We start from the raw sequence: 19056 nt of genomic DNA on the forward strand, positions 1-19056 counted from the left end.
CCAGACTTTTACACACACACGTGCATGCGCGCACGCATGAACACCCACAGACACCACACACAATTTCTAGTTGACTTGCCATCTTATAGAGGAAACCATTGATCCGTATCTTGGTAGGTATGATTTTTTAGATTCCCATTTGAAAGCTCACATTGAGATATTCCTTAGAAAATGTGATGTGGCTAGCAATAAGGGGTTGCTATATTGGTGGGTATGTATTTGCATAAGTGCAAGTGAATTAAGACACGCAAGTGGAGGTTAAATTTTTCCTTGAGCGAGTGCATAGATAATGTTCAATTTTGCTATATTGGATTTGCACAAGTATAAATGCTCTGAGATTTGCACGTGCAAGTGATTTTAGACTTGCAGGTCATAAGTGCAAGTGATCATCTGCAAGTACTAGAAAGTGATCTGGACTTGCAAATATGGTTGTACAAGTCCATGCAAGTGATTTGGACTTGTACATATGGTTGTACAAGTGATTTTACTTATGATATTTTATTTTTATTTACATTTTTGTTTTCATACACTGTATGATACCTAAAGTTTTTATTTCGAGTGCTACATATTTCACAGAATTAATTAAAGCAACATCTTCACAAGAAGTTGTGCTTCTTGGACAATACTTCAATACCCCTTCAAAGTGATGCCTGTGAGATCCACCTTGGGGCTTAAATAAAACCAACATTTCAAATAGCTAAAACGCTGCAGCTAATTGTCTCAGGTTTCAAATAAAACAAGCATATAAAAAAAATTTAAGTGCACTAACACCCCAAAACCTTTGGGCTGAGTGTATACCTGAAGAAAGTCAGGCCCCAACAACCTCAATATGAACGCCCTTTCAACTTTTTCAGCAGTATCATCACCTGCTACCTGTGAAACATAAAGTCTTAAAAGCATTTAGGGTATTAATAAACGACAGTAAGCATAAGAGGACATGCAGCTGACAACTCAATGCCACCGATATGACTGCTATCAAAGACTTCAAAGTCAAGTAATTAAATACACAGGTTTGTTCTCATAATTTTAGAAGCCACAAAGCAGAACATGTCTACTTACACTGATGAGAATAGAAATGAAGGGATTTGAAGACAGTTGTTGTGCAGCATAAGCTTGATAGAGAATTGTGAATGCAATTAAACGCCCAGCAGTTTTAAGCATCTTTTTGTCCTGTGTTGGACAAAGATTTAGTGGTAGCAGTCAACATTTTTGTATTTTGATTGGCAACTTCCAACATAAAACATTGATAAATTGATGACACACTTGCCAACAATAACTAGTTCTACAGAAACATAATAAACGAACCATATTGCTCTACCACTATGAACAAACTGCAACTTATTTTGAGATTCCACAACAAGATCACAACCTTATTGTTTCTGCTCACATGCAATTTAACCCATAGTTTTAAAATGGCAATTTAATGGCTAACAATTTCTCATAAGAAATTCAGATCTTTTGTATTTATCATGGTTTTTCACTAAAATAACAGAAAAATAAATAAAGCTCAATATTTAGGAAAGAATAGGTAAAATAATAATTTTAATATATATATAGATATATTTATATATAGCAAACTTTTTTCCTTGAGGTTTTACTGATAAAAACATAAAATATCACAATAACATGATTTTTACATGCTAAACAACTCATGTAATATCACAAGATTTAAAAAAAAGAACAAATTGTTTGTTCTAGAGCTTTTACTAATAAAAATACAATATCTGAGTTACTCCCTTTGTAGATCAAGGATTTGTCTTGCCCAGGACCGCTACAAGAAAGGGATCAAACCTTGACGAAGATCAGATGGCAGATCGGGTGAGGTCATGCTTAAGACGAGGTTGATCTCCGCTTCTAGGACTGCTCCAGTAGATCCAACGGTGGAGATGCCAGATATAATACAGAAAATGTTGGGTCGGCTATGATCTTTGCTCCAGCAATTGAGGACGACCTGCTCTAATACCAAATGGTAGCAGCCCAGGTTGGGGATGGCGTGAATGAGGTTGGAGATGGCGTGAATGAGGTTGGAGATGGCAAGGACGAGAGAGAGAAACTAGGTAGACATGAGAGGGAGAGAGAGAGAGAGAGGTGTGAGAGAGAGAGAGAGAGACAGTGAGAGAGGAATCTTATGTGGGGCATGAGAGAGAGAAAGGGCTTAGGGGAGGAGTGAATGGGGAAAGGAAAGAGGACGGCGTGAATAAGGGAAAGAGAGTGAGAGATGTACAGGGTTTTAAGAAGGTGTGTGCACATGGTTTGGAATGTGTGTGTGTGTGGGTGGGTGGGTGGGGGGGGGGGGGGGGGGGGTGGAGAGGGAGGTACCTCCTTTGGAATATTTTCAAAGAAGCCAAATATCTTCTAAGAAAGAGCCAATTCCTACTAAAAATTAGCATGCCCAAATTGAGACAGACTCAATTGAAATGAATTAGACAAATGGAATCCTTCACAAGACTTCTATACAAGTATTTATAGACTTTCATAAAATGGGATGTTTCCATTATGGAATTCATGGCTTGGAGAGATTTTCTCCTTAGCCCAAGGATGAGGATGCCCTAAGGGGGCGTTAAGCTTGAGGAAATGACCAAACTACCCTTGGGAAGCGTTGGGCTAAGTGGAAGTGTTAAAAAGTGTATATATATAATATATGTATATTTATATATTCTTTTCTTTTCTTTTTTCTTTTCTTTTTTTTAGTTTGTCTAGTTCATTTTGAACTAGACTCAAACCTATGTCGCAGGGATTCGGCCAGCCGGGTGCTGCACATGCGTCAACACGACACGACTCGAGTGCGGCACCTGGTGCGATCAAACCAACACTAGGGTGCGATCAACACACCCAAGGTCTTAATAGTCCAATTCTGGACTTAAAAAAAATCCCCATTAAATTGGGCTGGGAGGGGGATTAGGGCAAAAAAATCCCCCCCCATCCCGACCCCGACGCCTCCTCTTCTCCTCTGAGCCGTCTCCAACCCAGCTCATCTCCGGCACTGCGACTCCGACGCGGCATATGTCTCCTTCATTCTCTCTCTCTCTCTCTCTCTCTCTCTCTCTCTCTCTCTCTCTCTCTCTCTCTCTCTCTCTCTCTCTCTCTCTCTCTCCCCTTGTCTCTCTCACTCTTCTCGGCTAAACCCCCGCCCCGCCTCTCTCTCTGTACCTCTCTCTCCCCCCTCCGTGTATCTCTCTCTCCCCAACCTCCTTCAATCTCTCTCACTCAAAGGTGGTCATAACTTGTTTGATCGTGTCGGATGAGTAGCTTCTACAAACTTTTTTTTTATTTGAGGATGAGGAACTGTTGTCGAAGCTAGGAAAACCCCAGGTGGAGCCCAACGACCACCCTGCCTTACATCAGTGACTGAGCCATGGCACCTTATTTCAGTACCCTCGCAAGCACCCTTCTGGCCACGCGGGCAACCACTCATCTCATGAGTTATACTTTTGACGTTTTTCTTCAAAAAAAAGGGCATACCTAAGTGTGCGCTGCCGCTGCATAAAAAATGACCTCTCTCTCTCTCTCTCTCTCTCGTTATGGAGATAGAGGAACCAAAATTGTGGTTTTTATATTTCTATGATAGTTTTCGACAAAATTATATCTTAAAGCTAACTACATATTAAAACTACGACCTTGAGCCAATAGTAAGGTTTGAAAACACTATAATAAAACAAAGTTGGGGGTTTTCTTGTTGAAATTTGTTGTTTTGTTTTATCATTGGCAATGTCTGAATTTGTTGTTTTGACTCATGGTTTATGTGATCGTTCAATCCATTATAATCGTTGCCATGGTTAAAATGCCTGGTTTTCGTGAAACTTGGGAACAAAGTGTTGTTTTTCATGGGGGTGTTTCGTATATGTGTTGTCATCAATACGCGAACAAAATGGTGTCTTTTGTATCTCTGCATCTATTCTTATCGAGGTTGTTTTAGGATTTCTATGCAAGTTGGTGCCTTGAAATTGGTCTATTGAGTCTTTTAGTTGCTTTTGTTTCATATTTTTTGTGGCATGGGTTTGTGTATACATCAATCTTTATTTCAACTAGTTGGACATAAGGGGTTTAACCTGTTAATTTTGGAACACATTAGTGCTAGATTGGTCTTTGCTTCTATTCACTTTTCTTGGGCATATATGTTGAGTGCAAGAAAGCAATATTGTTGAGTTTACATGAAGAATTTTCTCCTTTTTTGAGCTTTTCTTTTCGTGTGTTAATTATAAAATCTATGGCGATTTCTCTCACTTGAATATTCTGTAAGTATGTCATTTTCCTGATTTTGTTATTTATAAGTTCTGTATTTTCATCGTTGATTATTGTTTCTGTTTTCTTCTATGAATTTTATTTTAATATAATATTTTTTTTGTTTTAAGGACAAAAATGATGGATAAAGGAAAATGACTTATGTCATTCTCATCCCCACATATAAGTTCAGATGCTATTGTTGTTGGTAGTGGTAGTGAGAGTGTTGATTAAAGTTTGTGATGGGAGACCACTATGAGCACATGTGGATAAGCTTGAAAAAACTGGAGGAGGTGGTAGAAACAAGAGATTTTGATGCAAGTTTTGTGAGAGAGATTATGTTGGATCTTACACAAGAGTTAGGCTCATTTGTTGAAGATATCAGGACATGGTATTTCAGGATGCAAAAGAGCTGATGAGGCAATGTGAAGACAATACAAGATAAATATGAGAAAATGAAGACAATGATTGATTCTTGTGTAATTATTGTACCATTTTTAAGCTACCAAAAAGATGCTAAAAAAAAGTTGAGGTAGGAGGAAGAGGAACGATACAAGCATCATTCAATACATATGAAAGAGAGAAGATGGATAGAAAAGCAGGGAGGTGTTTTTATTCTAGTTAACTTTCATTTAATGCAGCTAGAAATCCTTATTGGAAGGATTTAATTACTTCACTAGCAAATTGTAACTTGAGTAGCTATGTACCTCCAAGCTCAGAAAAACTACGAACGACAATTCTTGCAGAAGAGAGATTGCTAGAGATTAAGAAATTTTTATGGGAACAAAATGAAGTTTCCATTATTTTTAATGGGTAGACAGATATTCAAAGGCGTCCACTGATTAATTTCATTGTTTCTTCACTTAGTGGCCCAGTATGCTTGAAAGCAGTTGATGCATCTGGGCAATATAAAAATGCTAAGTATTTGAAGGGATTGTTTATAGAAGTAATAAAAGAAGTGGATGATAAAAATGTAGTGCAAATCATCACAGACAATGATCCAGTTTATAAAAGTGCAGCAGTAAGTTTAGAGAGTCAGTATCCTCATATTTTTTGGACTCCCTATGTAGCAGACAGCTTGAATCTGACCCTCAAGAACATCTGTAAGACTAAAAAAGAAGAAAATTCACTAACATATGCTCTATGTTCATGGATTGAGGAATTAGAAAAAATGTCAAAAGCATTAGGAATTTTGCTGTCAACCACCATGGTGACTGATGAGAATTGGACAATCTATCATGCTGATGATGTTCTCAAGGCTCAAGAAATTAAAAAATTCATTGTTGATGATGAGTTTTGCGATAGAATCATATACTTCCTTCAGTTTACGTGACCTATTTGTAAAATGTTGAGAGAAGTTGATAAGGATCAGCTCATGCTTCAGAAAGTTTATGAAATGTGGGATAATATGATTGAAAAAATACAAGTTGTAGTTTTCAAGAATGAGGGAAAAAATCTTACATTGGATAAAATAAAAAAATTTAATCATATTCATTCAATTTTAGTCAGAAGATGGGATAAGAGCAACACTCCTTTGCACTGCATGGCACGTTCTCTCAATCCCAAATATTATGCAAAGAAGTGGCAGGAAAGTGGTGTTGGTCGTGTCCCTCCAAATTTAGACTCAAAGCTATCAAGGCATAGAAATATCTGTATGACAGGATTTTATCGAGAATCGCATATTTTAAATCAAGTCACACAAGAGTTTAAAAAAAATCATCTTGAATAGACATTAATAGCGAGAGGGGAGAAGAATATAGATCCTATCACATGGTGGTCAACATATAGATCAGAAACACCTTTTCTCCAACGTCTTGCATTGAGATTGTTATCCCAGTCTGTTATTTCATCATATTCTGAAAGAAATTGGAGCACATATTCTCAAATCCACAACATAAAGAGAAACAAACTCACCAGCAAGCGTGCAGAGGATTTAGTATATGTTCATTCTAATCTTCGAGTGCTTTCGCGAACCAATGATGAATACATATACTAATTGTTCTCTTAGTTATTTGACTATTTCTTAGTTTCTTCATTTAAATATACTTGTATTTAACATTTTCAAATTGAATTTATAATGCAGACAAGGATCATTCAAATTTTGGAATGTAAAACTAGAAGAGTGTGACTTAGAAGGAGAGCATAATTTCAACATTACAAACATGGACTTCTCTAAGCCTAGTCTTCTTATGACGCATTTGATGATGAAGCAGAAAATTATTAGGATCCATTACCTCATCATTATATAAATTGTATAGGATATACTTTTGGTATGTAATTATGCATTATTTGCTTTTTTTATTAGTATACAGTATAATTTATTTTTTTTCTACTTCACTTGTTTGATTGTTTCTATAATATATTTAGGTTGATTTAATTATAGTGTTAGTTTTTATAATGAAGAATAGAATTGTAGATTGTTAATTTGATTTATTGCATGCATGATTAACTGATTTGATGATATTATGATAATTGTTTTTTATTTCATTAGTGTTACTCTAAACTATTAAATATTATATATATATATATCCTCCCGCACCCCAAACCCAAGTTTTTTTAAAGTGTCGCACCCGCACCTATGTGACATAGACTCAAACTAGTCAACACTTTGTTGTTGACTAGTTTAAGAGGCGTTGGAGCTAGACTAGCTTTAATAACTCTCTTTGAATCCTTTCAAGGCCTATTCAAGGCTTCTCTCTTACTCTCTCTAATGTGTATAAATAGGGGTAACTCCCCTTTCTTTGTATCAATGCTTTTTAAGCATTTTATGTGATTAAAATAAAGATTATTATTTTTACTCTTGAGCTTTCTCATTTGTGCCCTTTTGTAGGTTTTGGTTAGTGTATTTAATAGACACTTGTTGTGAGCATTTGTGCTTTTGTTGAAGGTCTTCGTTTCATTACATGATAACAAAGCTAGCAAGCTCTTGGATCTTAGAAAGTTGCTACCTCGACTTTCGCACCATTGAAGCAAAAAGTTGTCTCTTCTCCTTTCGGTGATTCAAGTATTCTTGTGTTTATATAGTTGAAGAAATGAGTGGTTCGTTGCCTCAAAGAGATTGCTGACTCTACTCAGGGATCGCGGAATCGTGATTGTGCTCTTATTCTTTCTCCTCTTTCTCATTCTTCTTTCTTTTCTCTCTCATCTTCTTTCTCTCTCTCACCCTTGTAAGAATGGATGACAATGATAAGGTTACCATCATGTTCATTAAACTAAATGATATCAATTACGTAATGTGGGCTTCAATTATAAAACACCATATTTAGGGAAAGGGGTTGTGAACTTCAATTATGTAGCCAATTCTGATTCGGAACCAAAACTAATCCTCACAAAAAAAGAAAATGAGAAAGAGGTACCCCCACGGACGGAGAGAAAAACTAAGGTATTAGCTACATATAAGAAAAATGAAAAGAATGGAGGATGGAGCACACCAAGATCATGTCTTGGCTAATTAATAGTATAGATATTAAAAAATGCACTAGTCTTGCAAAGTTTGAGCATTCCAATAAGGCTTGAGAATACCTTAAAAATATGTATTCCCTTAAAGATATTGCACATGTGTGCAATCTACAAGACAAAGTGTAAACTATGACCCAAGAAGATAAAAGTATTAGAAAATATTATAATGAGTTGTCCGAACTTTGAGAAGAGTTGACTTTTCTTAAGCCAAAGTGACATTGTCCCGAAGATATCAAGCTTCGTGACTTGATATGGAACACTTTTACCAACTTGTGAATGGGTTGAGGCCGGAATTTGAAACCACCAAATCGGCCCTTCTATATACAGGAAAAGTTTTCTTTATTGTTAACACTACTGAGGAATTAACTATGGAGGAGAATAGGCTAAAAAAACATACTCAAAAAAATGAAGATGATTTTGTTCTATCCGTGTCAAGACCAAGGAATTATATGCGCACCTATAGGCCACCTCATTTCGAAAAATAAGACAATGATTATGACAAAAAAGGAGTAATTTGTCACCATTGCCATAAACTAGGATATTATAGGCCTCAATGCCTAAATTAAAAAAAATAGATGAAAAGAAAGTAGCTTCGATCAGCTTATCACAAGAATCAAAAGACCAAAGCAATCAAGATGCACCCGTATCTATAGTGCAACTAATGGAAATACTTTAACCTCTTCTCAAATGAGCATCTTCCTTAACTGACGCCTCAACCAGAGCAATTGTTTCATCTTTTTCCGATCCTGGTAAATCTCTTTGGCTTCTTAACTCTGGTGCTTCTTTTCATGTGACCTCAAATAGTAATATTTTGTCTAAATGTCATAACAACTCAAGTGTGTCAAATGTTTTCATAGCCGATGGTACATCTCTTGAAACAAAAAGAATAAGAAATTTTGAAAATTTTCAAAACTCCAAAAGATTTTTTATCCCAAAAGTTAAATATATTTCCAAATTGAATTTAAATATTTTATCTATCTCTCAAATATCTTATTATGGATATAACATCTCTTTCTCTTCTAATGGTTGTTGGGTAAAGGATCGTCAGTCAGGAAAGCTTATCGGAGGAGGCCATAGACAAAGAAGTCTCTACTATATTGATTTTTTAAAATTACCTAAGAATACTTTTTGTCATAGTGTTCGGAAATTGGACTTGGATCTGTAGCACAAAAGACTTAGTCATCCTCGTGTATCCAAAATCCAACTTTTTTCAAGTTTAGGAAAATTTTGTAATTCTTAAAATTTTGCCTATAAAGATTGTATTATTGGTAAAATAAAGAGATTACCATTTAATGATAAAACTTTTGTTTACTCTAGGCTACTTGAGTTAATACATTTGGATGTTTGGGGTCCAACACCGGTCATATCAAAAGGTAGATATACATATTATATTATGTAATTTTTGTTGATGATTTCTCTAGGCATACTTGAATTTACTTAAACATAAATCTTGTTAAATTGTAATCCATTATCATTGTAATGCCCATATATATTTTATATCTAAAGAAAGATACATATACACACACACATATATATATATATATGTATCTATCTAATTATATATATAAATATATATCAGCCATAGGGGTATTTTAGTCTTTTACCTTTTTGCGCATATTCCCTTTGGAATGTGCATGTAATTTTCTTTTTTCTTTTTATTCTTTTTTATTTGTCTTTGAAGGGACCCAATATGATCGTTGGGCCCCTCCAACGGTCACATTTGTGACCGTTGGAGGGGTTCCAACGATCACATTGAGGCCTCTCCAAGGTCCCCTTTTTGTGTTATATATAGGAGACTTCTCCCCTTTGTAAAGGTATTCTTTGGAGCTTATGCTCTCCAATTTCTTCAATACAAATTTCTTATATTTTTATGTGTGTGTGCATTTGTGAGATTTAGTGGGTCGTGCTTTTGTGCACTAAGTGTTCTAAAGAGTTATTATTGTGCATGTGTGCACGTGTTTATCATCAAGAATATTAAGGTCTTGATCATAGTATCTTGTTGAAGATATTTTTACATGGTATCAAAGCAAGGTCGGAGAAAGAAAGATCGTGTGGATTCTCACATTTTCTGGTGCCTCGAAAAGCGTGCCCTCAAATATTTGGTGATTAGGGTGGATCCTTTCATTTATCCAATACTTTAGAAGATTCTTCCACCAAGAAAGATCTAAAAATCTCTTGAGGTACGTATCTTTTTTCATCATTTCTCCTCTCCAATGGCTGAAAAAGTCTCCTATTTCTCTCTCGGCTTTAAACTTAATAGCTCCAACTATCAAGTTTGGGCCGAAAATATGGAGGCGCATATTAAAGGAAAAAGGCTTTGGGGCTATGTCCAAAGCTCGATTCCCAAACCGGAGCCTAAGATCACCTTGATGGAGAGAGGAGAAATAAAAATTCTTGAAGGAGAAGAAAGAGTCGGGGCTCTTGAAGATTATAGCAAAAAACATAAAGAATGGTAGATGAGGAACTTCAAAATCCTCATGGATTTTCTCGTCCGTAGAGACTGTTGAGAATAGGTGGTTTTTTAGGTTAAGTTATTCTTTATTAGAGGTTTTCTGAAATACTTTTTTCATAAGGACTTAGATGTAATTTCTCAGTTTTTGCCTCTCTCTCTATTTAATATAGAGAGAAGCCCTAATCGTGGTTAACGAGTTCTATTGTGCAGTTTTTCTCTTCCTCTCTCTCTCTCTCTCTCTCTCTCTACACACAGGTGGCTGTACATCTCTTCTCATTCTACATGGGTATCAAAGCTACCGATCGTGGGATCGTGATTGTGATCGTGGGAGCGTGATCAACAGGAACTGGTTGATTGGGCGCGTGGATCGTGATCGAGATCGTGGAATCGTGATCGTGGGAGCGTGATCAACAGAAAAATCTTCCTACGACTTCTTAAAAATCAGGTTTGAATCTGGTTGATTGGGGGAAGATCTGATAACAGATCTGGGATGTTACCCAGATCTGTCGTCAGATCTAAGGAGAAGATCTAGATCTGTTCTCCTCGTCGGGATCTCCTGCTGCGACCTAGTGTTGCCGAGTCCAGTTCCTGCTATGACGTGAATTTTTTTTGGGGTTCGTGAGTGGTCGAAGGGTGTTCCTGCTGTTTGGGAGCAGCACAAATCTTCATTTTCTGTGTTGTCGTGATTGTTGAGTTCTCTCCTGGTCGAAGGGTGTTCCTGCTGTTTGGGAACAGCAAAAAATCTTCATTTTCTGTGTTGCCGTGAATACAGATCCGTGATTGCTGAGTTCTCTTCTGGTCGAAGGGTGTTCCTCCTGTTTGGGAACAACAAAAATCTTCATTTTCTGTGTTGCCGTGATTGGTGAGTTCTTCCCTGTGCTGATTGCGGGAAATCAGAATCCTGTGCTGATTACTTGTGATCGAAATATACTTGATCTGTCTAACTGTGCCCTGAAGATTTACTGGATGTCGTGCCTTACATGTTGGAGAACAGCAGGTGTAGTGAATATTAGTTTTTTGCGGCTGCATTCTATCATTTGTCGTGATGTGGTTGGGTGCAGCAGTGTTCGTGATTCCTGTGGTATCAACAGCAACTGAATTTTTTTTGGAAGCATGGTAGCTTAAGGTACTCTTCTGTCGTGGAAAATAGCAGGTGTGATATCCTGCTGTGTTGATTTTTTGTTTTATGTGTGGACTGTTGGTTGTTGTGGAAACAGCAGGTGTGATTTTCTGCTGAGTTGGAAAATTCCTCTTGAACACTTGTTGTTCAAGTGAGGTAATTATTCTTTTTTGGTTCACATGTTCAATATGGCTGAAACTTCGAAATGTGATTCCAAAATGGAACACATTGGGGAGTATAAGGCTTTTGCCAACCCCTTCTCGTATGGCTCTTCCGTAAGGTTGAATGAAACCAACTATGCCAGGTGGTCCAGAACTTTTATGATGTCAGTATCTGGACATCGTCGAAAACATATTTTGTTAGAAGTCGAACCCACTGAGAAATTGGGAAAATATGCTACTTGGGATGAAGATAATGACATAGTTATGTCTTGGATCATGAATAGTGTCGAACCCCATATTGCAGATGGATTGATCTACTATAATACAGCCAAACTGATGTGGGACAATCTCCGTGATACATACTCACAAGAAACGAATGTTAGTCGTATCTTGCAAGTCGAACAGGAAATATATAACTTGCAACAGGGAGATCAGACCTTGGCCCAGTACTATGCCTCTGTCAAAGCTGCGTTTGAAAGACTTAATGCTCACCGGCCTCTGTGTTGCTCGAAGCAAAAGGATCATCAAGAACAAACCATGGTTGCTCGTTTTCTTACAGGTCTCTCTTCAGATTTTTCTGTTGCAAAAGTTCAAATGTTGACTGGTTCAGATGTTCCGACTCTTGCTGACGCTTACAATCGTCTGAGTAGACTTGCGATATCTCTGCCACAATCTCAGCCTGTGACTCAGACATCTGCTCTTGTTGCCCCATCTAGTTATGGCCGTGGAAATATTCAGAATATCAGAGGACGAGAACGTGGACGTGGTATGGGAGGCAGAGGAAAGCTTCAATGTACGTTCTGTGGAAAGTTTGGACATTTAGAAGATCGTTGTTGGGATAAGCATGGTCGGCCAATCTCTTCTGCATCAAAGTCATATAATCCTAAAGCTCATGTTACTACTATTGAGGCAACTAATGCACAAGAGAATCTCACTACAAATGAAAGTAGTATCACCCTTAGTCGTGCGGAATATGATGAGTTGATTGCTCTCCGACCTTTGAGTTCCAGTTCTCCTGTAGCTGGTATTGCCTATTCAACCGGGAATCATCTCTATCCGAATGATAGTAAGTGGGTTATTGACTCTGGTGCATCCAGACATTTGTGTGGAAACTCTCGTGTTTTTTCAGATCTAAAGGTCATTAAGGCTCAACTTGGAGTCTCATTAGCCGATGGGAGCTCCTCCCCGGTTGTTGGTCAGGGAAATATTTCTATATCCTCCTCATTACAGTTGAAAAATGCTCTTCATGCTCCAAACTTTCCTCAAAGTTTACTTTCTGTTAGTTGCCTTATTAAAGAACAAAATTGTAGAGTAATATTTGATCCAATGGGTTGTCATTTTCAGGATTTGCTGACGGGGAAGAAGATTGGTGGAGGCTATGAAGAAAATGGAATTTACTACCTACATCATCCAATGGGTTCTGTTCATGCTGCAGTGGACCATTCATTCAGCCCTGTTCAGTGGCATCGTCGTCTTGGTCATCCTTCATTGTCAAAGCTTCGGTCGGTCTTTCCTCAGATTTCTTCCACCACATCATTTCAGTGTGAAGCATGTCAGTTGGGCAAGCATCATCGAAGTTCGTTCCCTTTGAGTCAGAGTCAGTCTAGTAATAAAGTTTTTGAACTTCTTCATGCAGATGTATGGGGTCCTAGTAAGATTCCTACTAGGACTCAGTGTCGGTATTATCTTGTTATTGTTGATGATTTCTCTAAGTTATCATGGGTATTTTTAATAAAAGAACGATCTGAAGTTTCAAGTCTTATCAAATCCCTAATTCTTGAAATAAAAACTCAGTTTGAATCTATTGTCAAGATTGTTCGCACTGATAATGCTCTTGAGTTTAAATCAAAAGATTTGTTACAATTTTACCAAGATCATGGCATCCAACCACAAACTTCTTGTGCCTATTCATCTCAACAAAATGGGGTGGCTGAGCGAAAACATTGACACCTCCTTGATGTTGCAAGGACCATTATGATTCAATCCAATGTTCCTGCGTCATACTGGGGTGATGCGATTACCACTTCTTGCTATCTGATCAACTGCATGCCTTCGTCTTCTGTGGGTGATCAAATTCCATTACATATCCTAAAACCTAATGCCCCACTTTTTTCTTTCTCACCAAAAATATTTGGATGTGTCTGTTTTGTTCATAAACTTGGCCCTGACCGTGATAAATTAGCAGCTCAAGCTACAAAATGCATATTTATTGGTTATCCGAAAAATCAGAAGGGCTATCGATGTTATGATCCTATTTCTCGTCGAGAGTATGTCAGTGCGGACGTATCTTTCCTGGAATCCTCTCCATATTACTCTAGTTCCGGTTCTCCACTGCAGGTTGATCCAGCTGAGTCTTTTTCATTACCTATACCTCCTTTTCCTTTGGAATCTGTGCCCTCTTTACCGAACCAAACTTCATCCTCTTCCAGATTTAATAATCCTCCATTGGTATATGTGCGTAGAGCTCCACTTCCGCAAGAGCCTTCATCTTCTTCTTCTCCTGAGGTAAGTTCTACTGACAATAGTGTTTTTCAGGATGATGATAACAGGCCTATTGCTCTACGAAAAGGGACAAGACAATGCACCTTATATCCCATAGCTCATTTTGTCTCCCATGCCAGAATTGGACATAAGATGAAGTCTTTTATTTCAGCCTTGTCTGCTGAAACCATTCCTCTGAACTATCAGCAGGCAGCACTTGATAATCGCTGGAAGATGGCTATGCAAGAAGAAATGACAACTTTGGTATCTCAGCATACCTGGGATCTAGTTGATTCCCCAGCAGATGCTGACATTGTTGGTTGTAAATGGGTATATACAATAAAGTACAAATCTGATGGTTTTATTGAAAAGTACAAGGCCAGATTAGTTGCGAAAGGATATACCCAGACATATGGAATTGACTTCTTTGAAACGTTTTCTCCTGTTGCACGGATGGGTACCATCCGTCTTGTTCTCTCAGTAGTTGTTCAGCATGGCTGGAACTTGTGTCAATTAGATGTGAAAAATGCATTTCTTTATGGGGATCTCTCTGAGACTGTTTACATGCAACAACCTCCAGGTTTTGAGGTTGAGGGGGAGTGTCATAAGGTGTGCAAATTGAGAAAGGCGATTTATGGCTTGAAACAAAGTCCTCGTGCATGGTTTCAAAAGTTGTTTGAAGTGATGTCAAGCTTTGGTTTTAACAGATCAGCAGCAGATCATACTCTTTTTATAAAGAAAACTAGCTCTGGCATAGTTGTTATGGTAGTATATGTGGATGACATCATTCTTACAGGAGATGATGTGAAAGCTATTGAAGCCACAAAAGCTCATCTTCACAAACACTTTGTTACAAAAGACCTTGGTTCACTCAGGTATTTTCTGGGTATAGAAGTTGCTAGGAGCCGAGAAGGGATGGTGTTGTCTCAACGGAAGTATGTTCTTGACTTATTAAAGGAAACGGGCATGTTGGGAGCTAAACCAGCAAATATTCCCATGGACCATAAAGTTTAGTTGTTTGAAGAAGGGTCAAAACCTGTTGATAGCAAAAGCTATCGCTCCCTAGTAGGGAAGTTATTATATGTAACTGTGACCAGGCCGGATATTGCTTTAGCAGTAAGCAAAGTTAGCCAATTTATGGACAAACCAACTGAAGTACACTGGAATGCAGCCATAATGATTCTCAAATATCTAAAATCATCCCCTGGAAAAGGGTTATGGTTCAGGAAAGGTGGAACTCTGGAGATAGTAGCCTATTCAGATGCTGACTATGCTGGATCTGTAGTAGATAGAAAATCTACTACAGGATTCTGTGTGTTTCTGGGAGAAAACTTGATTTCATGGAGAAGTAAGAAACAAACTGTGGTTTCCAGGTCAAGTGCTGAATCGGAATATCGGGCTATGGCCCAAACAGCTGCTGAATTGATGTGGGTTTGCACTGTTCTTCATGACCTCCAAGTGAAGGTTCTCTCTCCAATGACCATGATGTGCGATAACAAAGCGGCAACATATATAGCAAACAATCCTGTCTTTCATGAGAGAACAAAGCACATTGAGGTTGATTGCCACTATGTAAGAGATATGATTCAAGCTGGTCATATCACTACAAAATACCTAAAGTCTGAAGACCAAGTTGCAGATATGTTTACAAAGCCTCTTGCTAGGCCTAATTTCTCCAGATGCTGTGACAAGCTGAGCATGATAGATATCTATGCTCCAGCTTGAGGGGGAGTGTTGAGAATAGGTGGTTTTTTAGGTTAAGTTATTCTTTATTAGAGGTTTTCTGAAATACTTTTTTCATAAGGACTTAGATGTAATTTCTCAGTTTTTGCCTCTCTCTATTTAATATAGAGAGAAGCCCTAATCGTGGTTAACGAGTTCTATTGTGCTGTTTTTCTCTTCCTCTCTCTCTCTCTCTCTCTACACACAGGTGGCTGTACATCTCTTCTCATTCTACAGAGACAAGAATAATTGCCAACATTATAAAGTTCAAGAAAGATTCTCAAGCGTGGGAATACCTTGAAAAAATGTACACTTCAAGGGATTTGTCCCACAAATACTATCTTCAAAAAAGGGCCTTGACCCTTCAACAAAACGAAATGACTATTAGAGAGCATTTCACAGAGTTGTCTTCCATTTTGGATGAGTTTGCTATGCTTGAACCCAAATGGAGCGGAGAGGCTATTGAGCTTAGGCATAAGCAATTAGAAGAAGATCGTTTTTTCAATTTTTTGAATGGGCTTAGACCCAAATTTGAACAAATTTGATCATCTCTCCTATCCGCCTTCACCTCCCCCTCTCTTCAAGATGTAATTACTAAACTAAGTGGGGAAGAGACACGTATGGGTATATGTAAGAATAACCCAAGTGTTCTAGCAACACCTTCCAATAATGAAGAAAATGAAGGTGTTAATGTTGTTTCAAGACCGGGGAGCAATCTAAGGACCTACAAGCCTCCTTATTTCAAGAATCAAAACCAAAGTTCAAGTGGTCAAGGAGGAAAGAGGGATTATAGCCTGCTCTTGTGCCACTTTTGTAAGGAACCGGGGCACATCAAACCAGTATGTCCAAAATGGAAGAAGTTACTAGCCATGGCTACCACATCCCAACCTCAAAAGGAAGAGTCATCATCATCTTCAAATGGAGCTCTCATTGCAACAAATTGTGGATGTTCTTCAACCTCTTCTCAAAGAGGCTATTTCCGAAGCCGCTATCATGTCAACCTCTTCTCCTCCTGGTAAGACATCATGGCTTTTAGATTCGGGTGCTTCATTTCACATGACCCCGAGTATGAGTTCTTTTTCCGATTACTCAAATAATTGCTCCCCATCCTTTGTTTCAACCGCGGATGGAACATTTATTGAAGTAAAAGGAATTGAAAATTTTGAAAAACAAGGTTTTTTATTCCAAAAAATAGATTTATACCTAAATTAAACTTAAATTTACTTTCGGTTTCTCAACTCTCGGATCATATGTGTGATATAAATTTTTCATCTAACAAATGTTGGATACAGGATCGTCGGTCCGAGAGGTTGATTGGGAAAGACTCTAGGAAAGGCGATCTTTACTATGTCGATTTTCTTTAAATTCCAAAGAACCCATTTTGTAATGTTGTCCAACAAAAAGATATTAATGTGTGACACAAGAGACTTGAACATCCGAATATTGTAAAAATTTCTCATTTACCTTTTGTTAAAAGTCTATGTAAAAGTGATTTCAATTATATCGATTATATAATTGGAAAAATGAAAAAATTACCTTTTTGTCAAAGATCTATGTTTACAACAAGACCTTTTGAAATTGTTCATTCGGATGTATGAGGACTGGCACATGTCTTGTCAAAAGGAGGTTTTGCATATTATGTCATTTTTGTCGATGACTACACGAGATATTGTTGAATTTGTTTTCTTAAACACAAATACGAAGTTTTTTCGACTTTTAAAACCTAGCATATGATGATTAAAAATCAATTCAATGGGGATCTAAAAAATTTTAGAACTGACTCTGGTGGAGAATACCTTTCAAGTGAATTCAAAATTTATCTTGAAAGTCATGGTATTCTTCACCAAAGATGTTGTTAGAAAACCCCTCAACAAAATGGATTAGCCAAAAGAAATCATAGACACATAATAGAGAACTCGAACTCTACTTATTTCTCAAAACATTCCAAAAGGTTTTGGGGCTGAAGCTGCTTTAGCGTCTGTCTATCTAATAAATCGGCTACCTTCAAAAAACTTGAACAATATCTCGCCTTTTGAAATGTTGTATACTAAAGAACCCGACTATAGTCGGTTGAGAATTTTTTGCTGCAAATGCTTTGTTCTTACTGACAAGAACGACAAGCTTTCACTGAAAGCCATTGCCTGCGCATTTCTTGGATATTCTGAAACTCCAAAAGGGTTTCGTTGTTATGATATTAAGAATGATAAATTATATGTTTTTAGAAATGTGAGTTTTCTGAAAAATGTTAATGGTTTTGAAAGAAGTGAACCTTTTAAAGAAAACATGGATTACTCCTTTTTATTTGAATTATTAGCTCATGATGATGATAGTGATAATGAACTCACTTCTAATTAGGACAATAATAAAGAAGACGAAGAAGATATTTCCTTTCATCCTCCTATCTCCCAACATAGTGATGAAGGAGTATCGAGAGACCTTATAACATATACTCATAGAGACAAACAGTTCCAGGAGTGCCATTGAAAAATACAGTGAACCTAGTGGTTCCAATTCAACAAATGATGAAAATCTATGAAGAACTAAAAGAAATAGAAAGATGTCTTCTAGGTTCATCTCATATGATTCCTTTACTCCTAAACATAGAGCCTGCCTTAGCGTCATTCATTCCTATGTAGAACCCAGGAACTTCGAAGAAGCCAAAAAGAATAATGAGTGGCTGAAAGCAATGGAATGTGAGCTTTCAGCTCTCAACAGGGCAAAAACTTGAGAATTTCAAGTTCTTCCTAAGGGTAACAAAGCAATAGGGTGCAGATGAATATTTAAGGTAAAAACTAAGAGCGATAGATCTCTTGAGACCCTATAAAGCTCGGTTAGTTGGAAAGGGATATAGTCAAGAATACAGGATTGACTATGAAGCAATGTTTGCCCCTGTGGCCCGAATGGTCATTGTTTGATGCCTCATCACCGTTGTTTCAATTAACAAATGGAACATCTATCAAATGGATGTTAAAAATGTCTTTCTAAATGGCGATTTAAATAAAGAGGTATATATGGATGCTCCACCAGGAATGGAGACTTCAAAAAGGAAAGTGTTTCGCCTTCGAAAAGCACTTTATGATTTGAAACAAGCCCCCAAGGCTTTGTATGATAGGTTTAACTCCGTAATGTTAGAAAATGGTTTTTCATCCTGTTTCACTGACACTGCTTTGTTTGTTAGAAAAACCAATGTAGGGATTGTCATTCTGCTTTTGTATGTAGATGATATGTTAATAACCGAAAGTGATGCTAAAGGGGTGAAAAGCATAAAATCAATTTTAAAAGATAGATTTGAAATGTCTGATTTGGGATTTCTAACTTATTTTTTGGGGTATTGAAGTGGCATACTCTCATAGAGAGTATTTTTTGTCTCAAACTAAGCTTGCATCTGAGGTTATTGAGAGGTCAGGTATTACAGATGATAAAGTTTTTGAAACTCCTGC

General features: G+C 37.4%; 1 protein-coding gene across 2 annotated transcripts in view; it reads right to left on the reverse strand.

Moving 5' to 3' along the window:
• LOC149838131 (uncharacterized) overlaps positions 1-19056 on the reverse strand; it is a 55486-nt gene that overhangs the window by 31309 nt on the left and 5121 nt on the right. For both annotated transcript variants that reach the window (XM_090007598.1, XM_090007596.1), the window contains exons 2-3: positions 1060-1170; positions 799-873 (exon numbers count right to left, since the gene is read on the reverse strand). In XM_090007598.1, coding sequence (XP_089863724.1) covers positions 799-873; positions 1060-1170 — 186 coding nt within the window. The remainder of the gene's footprint in view (positions 1-798; positions 874-1059; positions 1171-19056) is intronic.

Source organism: Nuphar pumila, chromosome 5 (assembly GCF_984573655.1).
Source record: "Nuphar pumila chromosome 5, dmNupPumi1.hap1.1, whole genome shotgun sequence".
Lineage (NCBI taxonomy): Eukaryota > Viridiplantae > Streptophyta > Magnoliopsida > Nymphaeales > Nymphaeaceae > Nuphar > Nuphar pumila.